At 24.7% G+C, this 21,107-nt stretch overlaps 1 protein-coding gene and 1 pseudogene across 26 annotated transcripts in view; both read left to right on the top strand.

The window, feature by feature from the left end:
* Nucleotides 1-21,107, top strand: part of LOC132951710 (longitudinals lacking protein-like) — a 208,869-nt gene that overhangs the window by 145,282 nt on the left and 42,480 nt on the right. Inside the window, exons 5-6 of one of the 26 annotated variants that reach the window (XM_061023608.1) lie at nucleotides 4,574-4,790; nucleotides 6,313-6,373. The exons of 17 other annotated variants lie outside the window; for them this stretch is intronic. In XM_061023608.1, the coding sequence (XP_060879591.1) occupies nucleotides 4,574-4,790; nucleotides 6,313-6,358 (263 nt within the window). In that variant the 3' untranslated portion in view covers nucleotides 6,359-6,373. Of the gene's footprint in view, nucleotides 1-266; nucleotides 530-4,573; nucleotides 4,791-6,312; nucleotides 6,374-9,748; nucleotides 10,006-10,958; nucleotides 11,171-12,131; nucleotides 12,389-14,012; nucleotides 14,267-14,443; nucleotides 14,713-18,871; nucleotides 19,147-21,107 lie in introns of those variants that run through there. 8 more of the 26 variants (XM_061023623.1, XM_061023609.1, XM_061023611.1 and 5 more) reach the window with 8 other exon arrangements.
* LOC132951720 (uncharacterized) overlaps nucleotides 1-21,107 on the top strand; it is a 124,808-nt pseudogene that overhangs the window by 100,782 nt on the left and 2,919 nt on the right.

The following is a 21,107-nucleotide window of genomic DNA, read 5'->3' as shown; positions in this document are numbered from 1 at the left end:
AAATATTTAAGTTACAAAGCGCATGTACATTGTAGTGGTTTTTATTGCTATGCTCCAAAATATTATTTTCATATTTCCAACTCTTAAAAATCATATAGGTACAATATAATGTTATACTTATACAACTAATATTTGATGGAGTTAATGATTATATTTATAAAATATGTCTACATTGAATTGCTTGGTATCAATTTATTATGTAATCAGTCATGAAAAAGTTAATTTTTTTTTTAAAAATGTATCTGTTTTTCTTATTTGTGTTATAGAACAATTGGAATTTTCAGATAAAACACTTACTGAGAACTTTAAAAACAGTCGTCATCTGTGTCCCAATGGATGTGGACGTCATTATAAAAACAAAGGACACATGACTTATCATTTGAGATTTGAATGTGGTGTTCATCCACAATTTAAATGCCCATATTGCAGCAAACAGTCAAATCGGAAATCCAATCTAAAAACACATGTTCTATGTGTCCATAAAGTGTTATTTGAAGACAATATTTTCAAATAATTAATTATAATGATGTAATATGAAAACCTACATATAAATATTTCATTTTATTTTAAAAACTGATTGTGTACTTGTATAAGTTATTGGAAATAATGTCTTGGTAATTGGTTATTTTCCATTAAAATAGTTAAACTAAGACTTGTTATGCAAAAGTATTTCAAACAAACAATGTATGGTTAAAAAACAGTATTAAAAAAAAAAATACTAATTATTAATAAACATAAATTTCACTATTTCAATTGTAAAAATGTTAAAAAAATTCTTAACAGCAATAGAATATAAAAAATTAGTCAAATATTAGCTTAGATTTTTCTTTTTTTTCAAACTATTGGCAAATTTTTCATTTATTTTATATTGTATGTGCTTTTTGAAAGTTATATAGACCAGTTATATATTAATATTATTCATAATATATGATTTAATCTTGTACAAATGGAATTTGTATATACTTATGACCACGTTTTTAAAGTTTAAGATAAAAAAAAAATATTGTAATTGGTGTATAACAAACTTGTTACGTTTAATGATAATACTAGTTTATTATGTAAACTATAATTAAAAATATTACACTGACTACACTCAAATATTGAATTTTCAATATTATAAAAATATGGACTTACTCAATCTACATTTTTTAATTTTTACTATACAATTAACTATATTATTAATGGTTCCTAATTAATACCTTATTTATATTTATTTTAATAGCATATTCAATTTTATTAGGATTTTCAACAACTGGACCAGAAAATAGATTTGTATGTCCAAGGTGTTGCGGTAGAAGCTTTAAATGGAAAACTAATTTAATAGCACATTTAAAAAATGAATGTGGTATATATCCTAAATTCAAATGTCCATATTGTAGTAAATTGTCCCATAACAAGTCAAATCTTAAAAGACATATTCTATGTGTCCATAATGTATTTATTATATATTTTTATGTATTATGATACAAGTTATGTATATATAACTATTATGATTATTATTATTTTCATGTATACTAAATTTGTTACTAATTGTGATATTATAAGCTAATTATTATTCCTTTGATTATATTATACTTGTAATTTTCTTTTAAATAAACATAAGTATTCAAAACATATATAATTATCATTAAATTATATTTTACATATTTATATACCTCGACAATGATTTAAATATTAACGTTGTTTTTAATAATAACAAATATAATATATTATATATTATATACTATATAATTATATTATGTATGTATTTATATGTTACATAAATATAATACAATTTAAAATTCATTATGTTTGAATAAATAGTACAGTATTTTAATAAAGATAATTATTTTAAAATTGTTGTTATTGAAATAGCACCACTAAATATTATAATACTTTTGAACCTTTTCCGGTTCATGCAGATAACTTTAAATTATTGTAGTTTAAATTCACCAATATTTGAATATATTTTGTCAAGTTTAAGATGTGATAAATTAAGTTAAAATGAGGGAGGAGAACCTCCTAATCTAACCAATTTCTATGAATTCAAATAGATATGATAGAAAACTATTTGCCATTCTGATGAATAATTATTATGATTACTTGTTCAAATAATTTCTATTATTTAAAAATGTTATTAATCTAAATGTTTTTAAATAACTGTAAAAATTAATTTAAATAATTTTCAACTAAAAAAATTATATTTTAGTGTTTAAGTGTTATTAAATAAATAAACTTAAAATAACAAGCAAGGATATTTTTTTTAATAACAAGGAAGGGTCTCTTACAATATAAATTAATGTATCGTAATTTGTAACATAAGTTTTTTTTTGCTTACTCCCTTACTTGTTGTGACAAAATGAATGTAATATGTTTTATTATAAAATATTTGTACTGTGTTCAGTGTGCAATAAATATCAATTATTTTCTTTTCACACTTCTCAAGTTATGTAAATATTATGTATACAGAGTATACCAGGAGAGTATAACATTTCAAATTCTGAATTTATTTATAAAAATACTGAGGCCTAGAGTCTTTGGGCTCCAGGGATCTGCTACCCATATCACCTTATAGTTATGCCACTGGGTCCATGCCAATAATTTGCAGGGTTGACAGATATGCTGAGTAACGAGGATGCTTTTTGAGTTTCTCTACAGTCAGATATTATGTTAATAGTGTTCACAAGTTTGACATACCGGTTGCTTTTCATCTGTTGTTAAGTTACCGTGGTTAATTTTTAAACTTTTTGTAGCCTGTAAAAGTCAATTGTTGTTTGTTAAGTTGAGGCCATGAGTGTAATAAAGATTTGATGATGTTGAATTTTGAATTTGTTGGTATACTTATTTTGTTTTTACCATGCAAAGCAATATTATTGTTTCATTTGTGTTTTAGGACTTAGAGTTGGAACTGTATTTGGTATGCCTACAGGATTATTTCTGAAGTCTAAATATGAACTAAAATATTTTTTCAGATCAAAGTGTCAAGGTTTTGATAATTTATTTATACAGTAAATTACATATTTACCTACATAACATAATTTATCTTTTAATCAATTTATTAAATACAATTATAAATACATGAAAAAAACCCCCAAGTCCTAACTCTCAATAAGGATGTGCTATACACCCTACCTCAAATGGACTACATTGTATATACAAACAGTTTTGTATACAATTTTCATTTAAAATATAATTGGTTTACTGGAACATATATAAAATATAGAATAATAGTACTAAATAATATAAACATGATCCAATAAAATAAAATTAAGCAGTGGCTAGGTGTGAGATTTCGGTTGGAGAGACATTGAAAAAAAAAATGGCTCTAATACGGCGATGTTGATGATTATTAAGGACTGAGGTAATACATCTCTTAGCTTAGATAGTTAACCCCACTCACATTAAAATTCTCCCTGTACTCGTCCACCAATAATTGGGACTCAACATCTCTTTGATATAAATATATAATATCATAAATTTTGGAATGACCCGCATCGCCAGCTCGTACGCACAGCTGTATCGTGCATTTCTAATCTATTTTAAGAATTCTATAACTGTACAACGAAAAACCGATTATAACAAATATTGAAACATACATTTTATTTATAATATAAATGACATTCAAATTTGTAAATATTTTATAGCAAAATTATTTGTCCTGTGATCTAATTTATAAGTGGGGAGATGTTGTTTCATTGTCTCCTATGACGCTCCGGGACTGAAGTCCGAAATTAAGTACACAAAAATATAATTAACTATATTGATATACATAATATAATAATAAATATATACACAGGTGAAAATTCTTAAGCATAATTGTGGTTGTTGACAATTCTTAATGTATCTTTGAGTAGATATATTTATTAAAGTATTCAATAAAAATACATTAATAGGCTAATTAATTTATATTTCTGGAGATTCTGTTTCAATGTATTGGGTTGGTCCATTGAACTTAAATTAATATTAAATATTATTGTATGATATTAAAGTCTTTCTTTCTTATTCCTGTAGGTTTAAATCAAACTAAACATGTGGAGTGTGATACATTCACAAGTTTGAATTTTGTTTTTCTATAAATAATTATCTGAAACAAAAATGTATTGTCCTTCAATTGGGTTTCCTATTTTAAGCTTAATTTATTATTTTTTGTTTCCCTTGGTTGTGGTACGTAATTAACAATGGCATATATTGTAATTGTTAAAACTATAACAAAAATTACTTAGGAAAATTAAATTAAACTAAATTAAATTTAGATAAGTTTAATCTCCACTCCCCGTGATTTCCTATGGTAGCAATCAAATTAAACAGTTCCAACTACCAACTGTTACAAAAAACACATTAAAATAATATATTATATAATTGTATTAATGTTGTGGTTGGGAAGAGGAGCAGTCTAAAAAGTACCATACATATGTTATTTTATGTGCCTGTTAAATATTTGGACATTATATTTGTTTTCTAATATATTTTAGAAACAAATTATAATAACATACATGCTTAATGTCTTGTAATTTTTAGTATGTTATATATAATTTTATATAATTTTATATATAACAAGTAATATTTATACTTAATTACTGTTTTCTAATTTTAGGACTTCATCGAAGATATGTTTGTCCAAACCAATGTGGTCATAGTTATACAAGAAAAGATAACCTAACGAGACATATTAAGACAAAATGTGGTGTTTTGAAATCATTTTTGTGTGAGATTTGTATGAAATCTTATGCTCGACGTGACGCACTTAAAAATCATTTAAAACTAGTACATAAATGTAAATTAGAATCATCAATTGATAATGACGTATACATGTAACTATCCACTTAATATACTTTGTCTATTGCCTATTGTTTATTGATTATTACCTTTTCCTAACGCTTGTTTAAACTATAAGTGCTTAATTAGCAATGCTTTTCTTTTAATACAATTTTATATAATGTTTAATGTGGATTTTTTACAGAAAAGCATGGTATGTAGGGAATCAAGTATTATTGTTTTAACTAATAAAAAAAATATAATTAAATTTAAAATTGAAATTGGAGTGTTACATACTAAAAACAGTAGTTTTATGCATATCATTAATAAAGTAGATTTTTGTTTGAAATAAGGATCGTTTCTGAACTAAACGTTCTGTGATTGGATTTGTGATCATTGTTTGGCACAACTGTTGTCGTTATTGCACTGACACTCTGAAAACAATTTTTGGAATAGGTCGCCTGTGCAAACAAGGGCCCTTTATTTATACCCACCCTATGCATTCTTATTCTGTATAAATAATTGGTTAGTTAATAATTTGTAAAAGAAAACCTAACATAACCTTACCTTAAAGAAAATAAAAATCAATATCTATAAAATAATATATGTTAAATTTCAATAATTATTGTTTTTAAAAAAATGTTTATACATCTGAAAATATAGAAAAAATTTGAGGAGTAAACTGAATATGTGCTAATTGTAATTTATTATTTGTTTTTTTGAAAAATATTTATTTGTTGTTTATGGAGGATGTATATTATACTTAATAAGTATCAAGTATAGCATAAGGTGAGGGGTTTCCACGTGAGTCTTGGGGCTGAGTATTAATTTTGTAGAAATAAAACAAAATAGAATTATTTTTAATTTACCTTTATTAAAGACTAAAATACTGTTTATTTTTAAGAATATTGAGAATTCAAAAGTACCAAAGTACTTAACTTCAAAATTATTAAAATAACAATAGCTATACTGAATTAAGCAGTAATGTATTACTTTACTGTTTTGTTTTCAGTTTTAATATTTAAATATAATATTTCTGATTGCTCATTTTCTGTTACAGTGTTTAGTGTACACAAACATTTCGCAGGGGGGGGGGAGATATATTAAAAGTAGGTATTCTACCAATCAGTCACTATTTGGTAATATTTAAATGACAGTATTTGTATGTTTCTCATCGATTTTAAATGTTTTAAGGTATAGAAAAATATTTATATTAACTAGATTAGGTATTTTTAATGTCAGGCCAACATTTGAAATTTGTATAAACGTTAAAATTTATAATTTTAAATATTTGTTAGTTTCTTTTATTTTTATAAGTTTTATAATGTGATGTGAAATTAAATTTAAAATGTTAGCAGTATTTATTGCACAAGAACTATTTTCTTCAAACTATTTTAAGCATTTCACTAATAATTTTAATTTTTATATGTTATTTCTATTAAGAGTTTTAAATAATAAAATAATATTATTTTTTCTGCTTCTTTAAAATATGTATTATTATGCTTTTTGAAAAATTTAATTTGTAAGTATCCAAGTAATTTTTTTGTATATTCCAATCAACTACTTTGAATTTTTCAGACGAATTGCGATATTACTGTCCACGATCTTGTGGTCAAAGTTATAGCAGAAAGAACAATATGAAGAGGCATTTAACATTTGAGTGTGGTGTTCCTAAACTATTCATGTGCTCGTATTGTGGAAAAGATTTTTCTTATAGATCTCATCTCAAAATTCACATGCACTCTATTTATGGAAGATATGCATCTCATTAAATATTCATAACCATTAGCTATTATATTTTTATATATTTTATTTTAATACAATTAAAAATAAATTGGTTATGACTTCTATTGAGTTATTTTATTTTATATTTTTTAAATATTATTATTATTTTAATATCACTAGTAGACCTCTATGAGATGAGTCAATGCTTCATTAAAACTACTTAATCATAGTACATCATTAGAAGTTAATACAGATGTAGTCTGTATCTATCATACACTCATACCAAAATCAATTTTTTTCCACTTTTATATTTGTAGCCAACCTGTTAAAATAAGCAAACTATCACAAAAATGTTGACAGAAATGATAATATTGTTTCCATAGTCTAGTTTTTCAATTTTTGAATTATTAACATCTACAGTATAATTTAGTTAAGATGCTCTTCAAGGGCCCAGCTAAGAGAGCGCCTTAAGTAAGAAAGCGTCTTATGCGGGATTTTAAAAAAAAACCTAGGTGGTTAATATATTGACTTTATATATTAATTAAAGTAAAACAGGTTAATTTATTAGTATTATGATATTTTAAAAATATTAAATAATAGCAAATAATACATACATACTTTTGTCTTTTTTTTGTTGTGCTTAGAACGAAAGAGTTTATATTTGTTTAACAATCTGAGTATGTGCTTCAGCATTGTAGTTTTCAATTACTATCGTCATCTGCTAATCAAAAGAGTATTATCTCCAATTAGATAAAGAAAATCCATGAGTCTTAATAGGTGGTTTTTACATTAACTAGTATAGGAGATTTCTTATAACCGTCAAAAACAGCATCTGAAAAGTACTGAAAAATGTCTACTCTTGACCTACTAAAATACAAACTAAATCCAATTTTCCGCCAAAAACCTCCTTTGAAGTCATCAGACACACACGCAAAAAAAAAAAACTGTAAAATCAGTGCTTTCAAACAGGTGCTTACTGAAAATACATTATGCAACATTATAACATTTGGCATTATATTATCAACTCCTTAAGAGGACGCCGTACTCGTATGTGTTGTCTCCGTCTTACTACCGCATAATATAGCAAAGTGTATGTTCACCAGTTCCAATTTTGTGTTGTTAGCTTAAAAATATTAGTGTGAATTGACCTATTATCAAAATAAAATGTAAGAACATTTACGATATTTTAATTTTTCAGTGAGATTTGAATATCTATAATATTAATATTTTAAAATGCTCATATTCACTTAAAATTAAAATATGGTAAAAAATCAACGAGAGATAATAACATAGATAATGTTTTTACATTTGAGTTTGATAATAGGTGAATTGATTCTAATATTTAAGCAATCAACACAAAATTTGAACTGCTGGACGTACATTTTCGCATATTATACATTAGTAAGACGGAGACAACACATGCGGGTGCGGTGTCCTCTTAATATATTTTAAATATTATATTATTTAAAGGTATTTATTTAGTAAGAACATTTTGATTACAAAATGAGGAATGTTAAGAGAGGTTTTTGCCATAGCTTGTATGTATGTATTATAAACAATCTTCTTTTTTGTTTTTATTCGCGCTTTGATCCTAACTATACTCCGGCCCACTAGAGTCCATACGTAAACCGCGCATCAACATAGGAATATGCAACGTCTGTTTTTTTCCCACAATGATGTCATTCCCACTATTCGGCAATGTGCCTATGTTCATCGATGGACTCGTTTTTACGTATGGACTTCTCATGGGCCGGAGTATATATAGGAGTTCTGTTTTCAGACCTCTCCTTTAATCAAAACTGCTATTTTAACAACATATAAAAATGCCTTCTCTTCTCACTGTACTTGTTTAAAAACCGTCTCATACAGAAAATCGGTTTCATCATCGATCTTCTCGGTATAAACCCAAATTCATGCCTTGAAATTGTTGTCTCACTCCTTATTCTTTTATTAATAACTCTTTTCCAAATCATCATATGACTCATACAATTTCCACCTTAATAATTTCCACACTTGTGTACATCTCTCTTGCCTTTAATTATGGGTACCAAAATATTTTTCCTCCATCCTACTGCATTTTGCTTGCCCTATAACATCAATATGTTGTTTAGAATTCCACTTTAGAACTCGAGAACTTTCTTCAGTTCAGGGCTTAAAACCGCTTCCAAAAAAATGGTTATAGGACAATTTTTGAAAACCAGTTACCGGTTTTCTCTTTATATTGATATTATGGTAACCGGTAATCTTTTCTTCAAAAATTTCTTAAACACAATGGATTACTGTTAATCGTTAATAACCATTAATTAGTTTTTTCAAGAATCGGTAACCGGTTAAAACCAGTTTTATAAATCATAATTTTTCATGTGACAGATGGTAAATTTCATCTTCATTCCTATATTTATTACCATGGTTGGGATTTTATAGAACTAAAAATTCTATAAATATGCTCTATAAATTGCAATATTATCTTAATTATTGCTAAATATAATATGTGTAGGTACCAACAGCAAACAGTTTTGGCAATAATGTTATGTACCTAAAACAGTTGGAAAATGAATTAATTAAAACTTAAATATTATATATATTTCAAATATAAAATACAGCTATCAAAAACCTTTAATTATTTTGGTCGGGAATAGGTTTTGGTATAAAACTGGGTTTGAAAATAAAAGGTAACTGCTTTGATGTTAATACTTCGATAATTATCTTGGTTACTAGTAACCAATAAGCACTTCCACTTTACTAAAATAAAAGTGGTTATTGGTATTCATTCTCAAATTATCGGTTTTTACCGGTTTTTGTTACAAATCTGTTACCGGTTTTAAGCTCTGCTTCAGTTACTTACTTCCTCACGACCCATTTGTGTTTCCTTTCATATCCACATGTACTATCACATTCACTCCATTTCTCATAGTAGTCTTACCTGAGTATATTATCTTATACACTCTTCTCAATTTACTTTGCTTTCTTTCCCTTCCACTTAGTTGGCCAACACAAATATTCCCATACTCTCTTTAATACCCCATCTAATCCCTCCTTCTACCTGTTAATGTTACTAAAATCCACATATTTACTCTAACTTTGTACCTTTTACCCACAAATTGGTGAGGTTTCAAACTGTATGTATTGTAAATAATGATAACATAATACGTTACCTACGCTTAAATTATGTTAAAACTTGTGGTTTATTTAAGCTTATTAATTAATTTACTTACTGTTTTGTAAAAATTAATTATTATTTCTATTTTTTTATTTAATTAAGAGTAATATATTTTTTGTTATTTATTAGGTTTAATATTAATGCCAACTTTCGATCGGTTCTATTGCCCACGAGGATGTGGCCGAAGTTATAAAAGAAAAGATCACTGTTGGCGACATATAAAGTATGAGTGTGGAGTACCAAGACAATTCAAATGTCCATATTGCTCAAGGAGTTTTGCGCATAACAGTGCTTTAAAAAAACATGTAGTAGTTGTTCATAAAATAATACACAAGGATTTAGGAAATCGGCGATCTCGTAAATCCGAATAAACCTAGCCTTCAGCTTGAATTTTTACAAGCAATTATTTTATTTGTAACATGTAGGTACAGATGTTTTATATAAAATGAAAAAATATTTGAGTTATACCTACATTTATTATATTGTATATACAGTGAAACCTCTAAATACCAAATACTTTTGGCGCTGAAATTTTGTACGCTATTCAGAGGATTTAGTTTGTAGAAAGTTGGTAGTTGTGTCTACCAAAAAACAATATAATATTTGAAGGTATCCGATATTTAGAGGTGTTTTTTAGGAGAGGTTTCACTAGCTGTACTGTATGAAATAATGTATATTATACCATTATGTTATAATAATATTATTTAAATGGAAAGGTAATTTTGTATTCCATTGCTTGTTAATTTAATATCGTTAAAGTTACCAAATTAAAATATATTTGTAATACAGTTTTTATTTTATTATACAAAAAAAAAACTTTAAAAGTTTAAATAATATTTTATTAATACATTTTGTTACTGCTTAATATATCTTTGTTCATAATTTTAATTGTAAATATTGAAACATAGATTATTTAAATTTTAAATGACAAAATAAGCATTTGAAATTAATATTTTATAACCATCATATGGAAATTAAACAATGATGTTTTGAATAATATTATTAAATGATTATTTATTAAGATAATTTTGTACCTTGTTTTTTTATCAAAATTTTAGTAAAAATTAATACTCATCTAGTAATTGATAATAATAGAGTTATTTTGGTTTTTAATTTAATTCTTGTATTATTTTTAGGAAGATTATTACTGTTTGTTGCCTATATAATTATCCGGAAATTGGGACAGTTATACTATTTGCAATGATAAAACTAAAAAAAAATTTAATATTGCTTTCTAAAATTTATTTTGTGTGGCTTCTTTGCATTCCAAACAGTTAATTATTAATTGCATTATAATTCTTTAACTACATAAATTCATATTAACTATGTTATATTACAGGTGAATGCAGACTGATTAGAAGATGGGCATGTATGAATTGCAGTCGCAAATACAAGAATAAATCTCATTTGGTTAGGCATATCAAATATGAATGTGGTATTTCAGGATTATTTGTATGTAATTATTGCAATAAATCGTTTAAGCACTCACATCATTTAAAAGGTCATCTTGTATTAATTCATGGAGTTATAGTATAACATTTTTATTATCAAAATATTTCCAAAGTACCTAATCTTACTAAATCTATTATTATATTATTATAGTAATTCATAAAATCATAACAACTAAGTTTTATCTTCAGTACTTAACAACGATTGTATAAATATTAGTTTTTTTTTTTTATTAGAACAAACAAGAATATATTTATACAATCTGTAATACAATAGGTAATATGGGGGGTTATAAGTCTGGACGGCATGATAGAAACTCCCCGACCAATGATCCTACTTCTTAACAATATTAGTTAAAGTACTTAAGTTACAAGTACCTAAATTATAGAATTACTTGAAAAATTAAATTAAAAATGTGTACTAACTTAACATTTGTAATCAGATACATTGTTTGGGTAGCGAGAAATAAAACATAATGATTGGTGGTATATTCTAAATTATTAACTTTTTTTATGATAAGGATAAGGATAATTTGGAATTTTATTTGTACTAATATGTATTTATTTTTTTATTCAATATTGATTTCTTTATAAAAAAAAAATGTATTAATAAGCTATAAAATGTGATGATTTTTACTAAATTTATGTGATAACTGGAATAAAATAAAATATATTAATATATTTTATAATAAAAACCTATTTGAAAATATAATTCCTATTGAATGTAAAATCCCATATTCTAATGATGAAATAAAATTAATAGGTATTATTATTATTTGAACCTACAGGTATTAGATATATATTATTATGTTATTATTATTTTGTGTGATTATAAAGTTAAGTGTACCTACTCTGGTTTTTTTTATGCACATAAATTATTTACAAATTTTTTAATTGTTCTTACTTCAAAGTGATCCTTATAATAATTATTATTTTTAACTGTTTTTGTAGCCAAAGTTCCATTCATTAATATATTGCTTCATCTTTAAGAATGTATTTTTTTAATAGCTTTATTTTATATCAGTATTCAATATGATTTAATTCTAATATAATTTTTTTTTCAGTAAAAGAAGATAATTTCAATAACCAATTAAATGCTTTAGCTGTCGTCGACCCTGTTGAATGTCCTAATAATTGCGGTCGGTCTTACAAAGGATTACGTAGAAAACACTCATTAAAACGGCATTTATTGTATGAATGCGGGAAACCCCCTCAGTTTCAATGTATGGTCTGTTTAAAAAGATTTACTAACAAAAAAAGTATGCAATATCATTTAGCAGCTATTCATAAAATTATTAATCACTAGTACATATCAAATTTAAAAAAAAGCAAAAAATGGAGCAAAAACTTCTTTTTAAAAAATGTTGTATACAATGTATATAATAGTTATGGTGTATAGACATAATTAAATGACTTGATATATCAATATTTAAATCATAGTCCGTAGATAACCTTTTAAAAATAACATACATATTATAGTACTAGTAATTTTATTATTGTAGTTTTTATTTTTATTTTTTATTTTTATGCCTTCTTTCCGTGTGTAAGAAATGTATACATTATATTTAAATATGGTATATATAATTTATTTAAAAATAAATAATAACATTGTAATTTTTTTTATTGGTACTATATTTTTAATTTTGCACATAAATCTACAGTAGAACATCTCTAGAAAGGTAACTATAATCTCTGAGGTAAAAAAAAGTAAAAGTATGTCATGCTTATACAGCATTACTATAGTCCATATCAGTACATAATTCAGTGTTTTAGTTAGTTAAAATTTTTATTTAGCCGGGAAAAGTATATTTTTAACTCAAAATTCACTTTTGGAAAGCAGTTTTTTGTAAGCAAACAACGAGAATAATTAGTCTATATTTTTATATTTTTAACGTTCAAGGACCTATCTATTTATTAGAAACTATGTCTAGTTGATACTTTTTTATGGAGCTAATATTTTGATTTGTTTGCTTAGCGTAAGTAAAAACCAATCGAGTGTTGAAAAAATAAGTAAGTAGATGGATTTTTTTTTAAATTATTATTTTTATTTTGAAGAAATAGTTGTTTAGTTTAGTTTAGGAAACCATAAACTTAGTTTTTATAGTGATATTTATGATATTAGGTAATTGTTTAGGTTTTAATTTTGATTTTGTACATATAATATGATTAACCAGTATTATTTTATTTTAGTGATTAATTACAGAGTAATCAGTTATTAGTTTTAAACATTTCTAATAATATTTTATAATATCTTGTGTTATAAAATTATAAAAGTGAGGTAAAACAAAACTGATTAACATAAAAAAAATTAACACTTACTATTGTTCAATAAGTCATGAAATGGTCATATGTTTTAGGGCGAGTGTTTAAACAAATAACCAACTTGAATAAGGAAAAAATATATATATCACTGTTGGTTTGAGTACTTATAGTATAAAATAAATTTAAGTTCCTGCATGAGTTTATAAAAACAAACTATGAACTTGGTATGCAAGTGCATATAGATATAATAGTTCACAGTCAATTTATATGACTATATCAGTATGTATATGAACATGACTTGGTAATATTACTTATGGACCATATAGTCTATCTGGTACGATTTTAATAACAATGTGGTCAATTGTTTGAACTATTGACGCATTTAAGAATACAGCAGTTTATGCTATATACGAATGCTATTATATAGCTATTTCATAGTATGCATATTATATAGGTGCTGGCCAATGTAAGATTTTATCGTATGTATGATTGTTATATCCATGTAGTCATTTTCAAATTATACATGAATGCTTTTCACCCTGGTTAAATCCATATTTATCACATTACCATAGACGTATATACACGTCCGTGTTATTTACATAAGCCCGCTAATTAATATTTGTATTGCTTATTTTCACAATCTTCCATAGTGCCTTAACATTTTTTTTTTTTTTTTTTTATAGCAAACTCGAGACGTTTATTTACATTTCCACTGAAATATTTATGTCCTAGAAATTGTGGACGTTCATATAATCACCGAGCTACCATGAATCGTCACCTAAAATACGAATGCGGTGTTCCACCTAGGTTTAAATGCAGCATATGTGGAAAAATGTTTGCCCAAAAAGTTAACCTGAACACGCATATCATGTCTGTACACTGCAAAATTCCAGCTACTCCGCAGTTTTCAAATCAAATTTAAATTAAGAAATATTTGATAAATCATATAAAACAGTTTATTTTTAAAAGAATTATAGTTCATTATATTATACTACACATTAGTCAAATAACTTGAATTGTTATTTTTATTACCTTAACGCTTTGTATGGATCCGGTTTTTAATTTAATTTATCTGTTTAAATCATCTTTAAAATATTGTTATTTCTTTTTCTAGGATTATTGGCTCGCATTAACGAGTCTGTCCAAAATGACCCTGCTTATTGCCCACGAAATTGTGGCCGGAGCTATAAAGGAAAATGGCGCAAAACAAATCTTAGAAATCACTTGGTTTATGAATGTGGATTACCATGCATGTTTAAATGTAATATTTGCAATCGAACATTTAAACACAAATGCACTCTTAAGACACATATGGGATGTAAACACAAAATCGTCATTGGAAAAGATTATAAACTAAATGACATATAAATTATATTTATTTGAATCCACGATAAAAAAAATTTAATTATTTTATAAATATAAGAGTTCATTAGGTAACAAATTAAATATAAAAATAGTTAAAGACAACATATTTATTAAATAGTAAATAATAATATACAATATTTTTGTCTCCTATAAATATAATTCCAAGTATGGTAGTATTTTTAATATATATTTTACTAGAAAAATTGCCATTTGAAAATGAAATGTATTAAATGTATTAAAACTATTTTATATTCATATATATTTTAGATTTTCGTTGAAGTTAGAAGTGTATTAGTCTTACAATTATGTATTATTTTTTTTAATTATTTATTTTGTATATTCTTTTTCATGTAGAAGATATGCTTTACAACTTCCATTTAGTGTCTTTAAAGATTGGATATTAAATCTGTTGAAGAGACTTAAAAATGTCAAGAAGTGTGGAATTAACCGTGTTCCACTTCTAATGAATTTTTAATATGCAATAGTTTATCTATAACCCACAACCCCATTTTGTGTCTAGCTTTTTAAAATTTATAATTTTATGATTGAGCGCTATTTTGATTTCATATTTTGTTGCAGATATTTTCTTTATATGTTGTTGTACAAACATTGATTATTCATAATAATTTTAAGTTTAAGAAGTGTTATTCCTAACCTACAGTATAATTAATTATCCTTTTCTACTCAATTCCACTAATTTAAATTTCAAACACTCAAATAGTAGCGCTATACTAATCTGCTACAATAAGCTTACTGGATAAATTACCAATATTTATTTTGTGAATTTAAAGTGTTTCAAATGTACAGTTAATGTAATGTACATAAAACAATAAGATCAGGATTACCGTTTAAAAATTGTATAAAATATAATTTTTTTACAGAAATGTATATTATTAATGCTTTATATTATATACATACTTTTTTTTCAAAGATACAAAAAATGTTTTAGAAGCTAAATGTTTTAATTTATTATAATCGTTTAATTTGTGTATAGATATTAGCTACATACATACATATTTATTTATTTTATTCAATATATTTTTATAAATAATTTAAATTTATACTTTGGTTGAATACCGAGTTTAACTTTTAAAATCTATTTGTTTTGATAAGTATTAAAACTGTATTAGCCCTCATAGACTATACGATAGTTTATTATAATTATATTTTAAAGTAAAATAAGTTTAATTAATTGTATTTAGTTAAGCCACTTCCAGCGATCTTTGCTAGTAAATTATGATTTATATACCTATACTATAATCATTTGCAATTTGTTTTAAAAATATTCATGAAAATTAACATTATCTTTATGATAATAAATTATGATCCTTATGGTAATAAAGTCTGATCGTCTATTGAGGTATAAAACATTTAATTGTGTACTCATAGATAAATGTATGATATATTATCTATTCATTTTTTTATTTTTTATGGATCATTAAAAATATTGTTAGTATTAATACAAACTCTCTTTTTTATACATGTTATTGTTTATGAACCAATTATCAAATATAATGAAATATTTTAGAATTTCAGTGCTATTGAATAAAATATATTTGTGTATTTAATTTCAATAAAAATGTATACGTTTTATACATCTGTAATACATTTATACAAAACACCTGATGTTACCTTCTGTTTTTGTGACTAATTTGCTGTTTGGAATAAAATATAAATATATTATATATATTAATATTAATTATATTCACCATGCAATTTAAAAATAAATGATTACTTTTGAAAATTAAAATATTTAGAATATTTTTTTATACTTAAGTATTAATTCAAATTCAAAACTATAAAAGGTACTTTTACTCTTCTACAGCCCTTTCTAATTTGACTTAGTTTGGTATGATAGAAATTTAAAAAGTATTTTAAAACTTAATGGCTATTGAAAAAATAATGTATGATATGACTAAATATCCATGTAATAGAGTATATGACTTGATAGGAATACATTTGACTAACTTAATAGGTACTGGAAATTATGAAAATGGTTCCAAATCGATCTCTTTGGCAATCGAAAAATTTCATCAAATGTGTATCTAATTAAGTTATTGCACACAATATTTCTATTTTCTTAATTCTTGAACCACAGAATTCTTACGTCATTTCAGTTTAATTATATATTTATAAATATATACAGACAGTGGATATAATTGTAGTACAACATCAGATATAATGATATATTAGTGGTATGACATCACATAGAACTACCCGACATTATCGGCTTATTATATTTATTAGTTACATTTACAATATATTTAAAATATAATATAATATACAACTAATAAAATTATTAAGTGTTTAAGAGATTGCTAATAACATTTCAAATAAAAATGAAGAAGGTGGGGAACCTAATACATTTATAATTTTTGTGTTGTGTATTTTCAAAATATAATTTGAAATGTTAAAATTATTTAAAAATTTTTTTAAATGTTGTATACTTAGACTATGGCTTTTTAATAAATGTTCCCAGAATGGTAGTAATAGGTAATATCCACTGTATTCAGGCATTTATTACATTTATTTACTTTTTAAACGACTAAAATAATTACATAAAACTTTATAATATTATAATGATCATGATATACTGAATTCATTTTAAATGTATGGTAAAAATTGAATTCTTATGTTCAACATTTTTAAAAACTAATCTGTATGTAATATTCATATTGTTTTTCCATTTTCTTATTACCAATCTAAAATCTTAAATATCTGTTATTTTATTTCAGTGAAAGGTCCAGAGAGATTAGAAATGGCAGCATTATATGATCCTGCTATATGTCCAAACAATTGTGGCCGACGGTATAAGGGAAAAAGTCGAAAATCAAATTTAAAAGTGCATCTTAAGTATGAATGTGGTGTACCGCGTCAATTTAGATGTGAATACTGCCATAGGACCTTTGTTCACAAGGCACATTTAAAGGGACATTTAGGTCTTGTTCATGGAATTATTCAATAAAAATCAACGGCTGGAGTTGTTATCATTGAATGCTGGATTGTGTAATTAGCAGTTCCTGTTTCAATATAAAAAACTCACACATAATGACACAATATATTATACATTTCAAATAAATAGTGTTTTATGAAATTTGTATTGTTATTATTTATAATAATAATTTAATATTTAAAATACTCGACTTATTTCATTATTTATTGTATTAGTTCACCATTCTATCTATAATAAATACATTTCCAAAGTTGTAGCTCAGCCATACTCGACTAGCCAAGGTTTTAGAAGTGACAAAAAAAAAATTCAAATTCATAATCATACGTTACACTAATTTAAAAACTATATATATTATTTTACATAAATCATAAAATGTTCTATCATTTTTATTTTTATTTTTTTGTGAGGTACCCAATTTGGTTGTGTGGTTATTTTAGATAGACCTTAATTATAGTAAAAACTTAAACTCAACATAACTAATACAAGATATATTACATATACAAACCATAAAAAAAAATTTTAAAAGTTGTGTATAATATAATATGTTAGTATGTTCATAAAATGATTATATTGCACAACTGTATAATAGTATTTTTGTGCCAAAAATCTGAAATTTATATATAATATATTAATTTATTTAAATATTTAAAACAATTTTTTTTAATTGATGTCTTAAAATGTATATTGTTCATTTTGTAAACTTAGATAAACGTAAGTGTATTGCATAATTTGCATAGGTACTTAGAAAACTTTAGTTTTTATAATAGCTGATTGCTAACCAATTATATGTTTTCCTGGTGTTTTTAAATCATAATATGAATATACTAATGTTTCCATTTTTATTATTTATTATTTATTTTACCTTAATATAAAATATTTTGTAATTTGTATTAGCTCATTGTTTAAAAGTTATTCTTACAAAAAAATAAAGCTTATATAAGCTTAATCTATAGAACCATTGATGTATGGAACTATACTAGTTCATGCTCATTACTACATTATCATTTATGAACTTATTTTTGATCATTTCTTAACATTTATGTTTATTTACTTGCTTATTGTTATATTATTGAACCAATTGCTTTTAAACTTGATATTGAATTATTTGTATATTTTTTTTAACATGTTACGTTGAAAAATAAATATTGGATTGAAAATGTGTGTTGTTGTAGTGTTATAAAATAGATAATATATTTTTTAAATAAAGCTTTCAAAAAATTTCAGAGTTAATGACGAAAATGTTAAAGGAAATTTCAAAACAAGATCCTGTAGATTGTCCTAATCAATGTGGACGAAAATATTCTGGAAAGTATAGAAAAACCGTTTTAACTAATCATCTCAGATATGAATGCGGAAAAGCACCTACATTTCAATGCAATATTTGCTTTAAGAAATTCCATTTGAAAGGAAATCGAAAGACACATATGATAACGGTGCACAAAATTTTACCAAATGTAAATGTAACCAAGTTGTATAATATGTAGTTTTCATTTGAGATTTAGTTTAATTATAATTTACATATTTGTAAAAAGTACAATTGTTTTTTGGTATCATTAATATAAGTGTCCTTTATATGGCAATGAATGAAAAATAATATACTTTAATTTTTTTTTTATTATTATATTATAGTAATATTTATGTAATTTTAATTAATATTATACTTAATATTTATTTATATAAATTAAAACCATTTGACTTTTTGTACTTTTTGTAGTTTATAAGTATATAAATGTAATATAAGAAATATCACAGAATTAACAAATTTAACAGCACAAATTGTATGGGAACATTATTTACATGATAGAATAGTGTGGTATTAGCATAAAGGATTGTCAGTGAATATAGGACATCAGGATCTAACCTATAGGCTAAATAGTCTTCAATTTCAAAAGTACATATATCTTTTTGTACTTGAGTTTAGGTATGTGTATACAAGTTGTTCGGTGGTTCAACCTCCTCTCCTCATAATTATTTAATTTATGTGTGGATTTTTTTTTTTTTAAGGAGTAAGATCTTACGTATTTTTGTTTGTTAGGCATGTCATAGAAATTTGAACTGAGGAATTAACCAAGCACAGCTTCCTTATATATATATTTATATTTTGCTACAGGTGTATTAGATATCAGGTGTATTTGTTGTCATAAGATATAATATCTAACTGTTCAATAGAGATAAAGATAGAACTCAATTAATAAACCGACACCATACTGACATTGTTATCCTATCATTAATTTCATTTTTGTTGAAGTTAAATATTATTTAACTTCTTGATGTGGTTACATAATATTAAAGTATTTAAATTAACCATTTTAAAAATCTATAAATTAATTATTTAATAATAGGTATGTGGCAAATTATTTTTATAGGCAAACATTATGGCTGTTGGTATATTTTAATAAGGAAAAGAGAAAATTTTGTTTTCCATAATGCCATATTTTCATATTTTTAAAAATGTCTTAACTTTGTTGGGTATAATGAGTTAATAATCTAAAATAGTCAAGTGATTCTATCTACAAATTTAAAATGAAATCTAGTTGGTACTTGGGTTGTGTGTGGGAAGTTGTAACCTAACCTAACCAACTTAACACCCTAAAGTGGGGGATGTTATCCAATTCTCCTCAATATTTTGCAATTGATTTGCAATTATTTGAAAACTACATATTTTTATAATTTGGCATTTACTTGATCATAATTTTATTTTAGATAATTTATAAAATAATTTAGTTAATGACTGGAAAAATAATTTCTGTATTAAAATTATCACTATATATTGGTAAATATACTTACCTTCTAAATCTAAAATATAGTTGTATATTTATTGAAATGCTTAATATGAGCGTATACAGTGACACAATGCAAATATTACAGGGGGGGGGGGGGGCACATAGATTTTTTACAATCATTTTTGAGGCATAACAAATACCTTATCAACAAAATTTTGGTTAAAATTGTAAAGAAAAAAACTGTCGCTAATGGGTTAATTTATTAATATAGTATATTATAAAATAGTATTATCATCTAGTCAAGTATACATAGGTACACAAGTAAACAAAGGAAACATTGCATTTTAATATATACTTTATCTACACATTATTAATATACCTGTTGTAGGCATGCAATTGTTATTATTTTAAGAATGAATATTAATCAGAAAATCAATAAAACAAGGTTAAAGATAAACATTTACCCTAGTATTATAAAAGTAGAACTTTGTACTTCTATATATATGCATAGTATGTAAATGGTATTATTGAACACTACATAAGTTTATAGTACTTAAAGATTATAAAATGATAATTCTGGTTTGTTGCAAAAGTTTAAAACTCAAAGTAAACTTATAACAAGACGAGTACAGAAAAAATATCTCTAAAAACCCAGCCTAACTTAAAATTCCTTTCATCTTTGTTCATGATATAGTTCAATAGTAGTATAAACAATAGATACACAGACTAGTACACAA

The sequence above is a fragment of the Metopolophium dirhodum genome, chromosome 9 (genome assembly GCF_019925205.1).
Source record: "Metopolophium dirhodum isolate CAU chromosome 9, ASM1992520v1, whole genome shotgun sequence".
In the NCBI taxonomy this organism is placed as follows: Eukaryota; Metazoa; Arthropoda; class Insecta; order Hemiptera; family Aphididae; genus Metopolophium; species Metopolophium dirhodum.
This window is presented reverse-complemented; position numbering and strand designations above follow the sequence as displayed.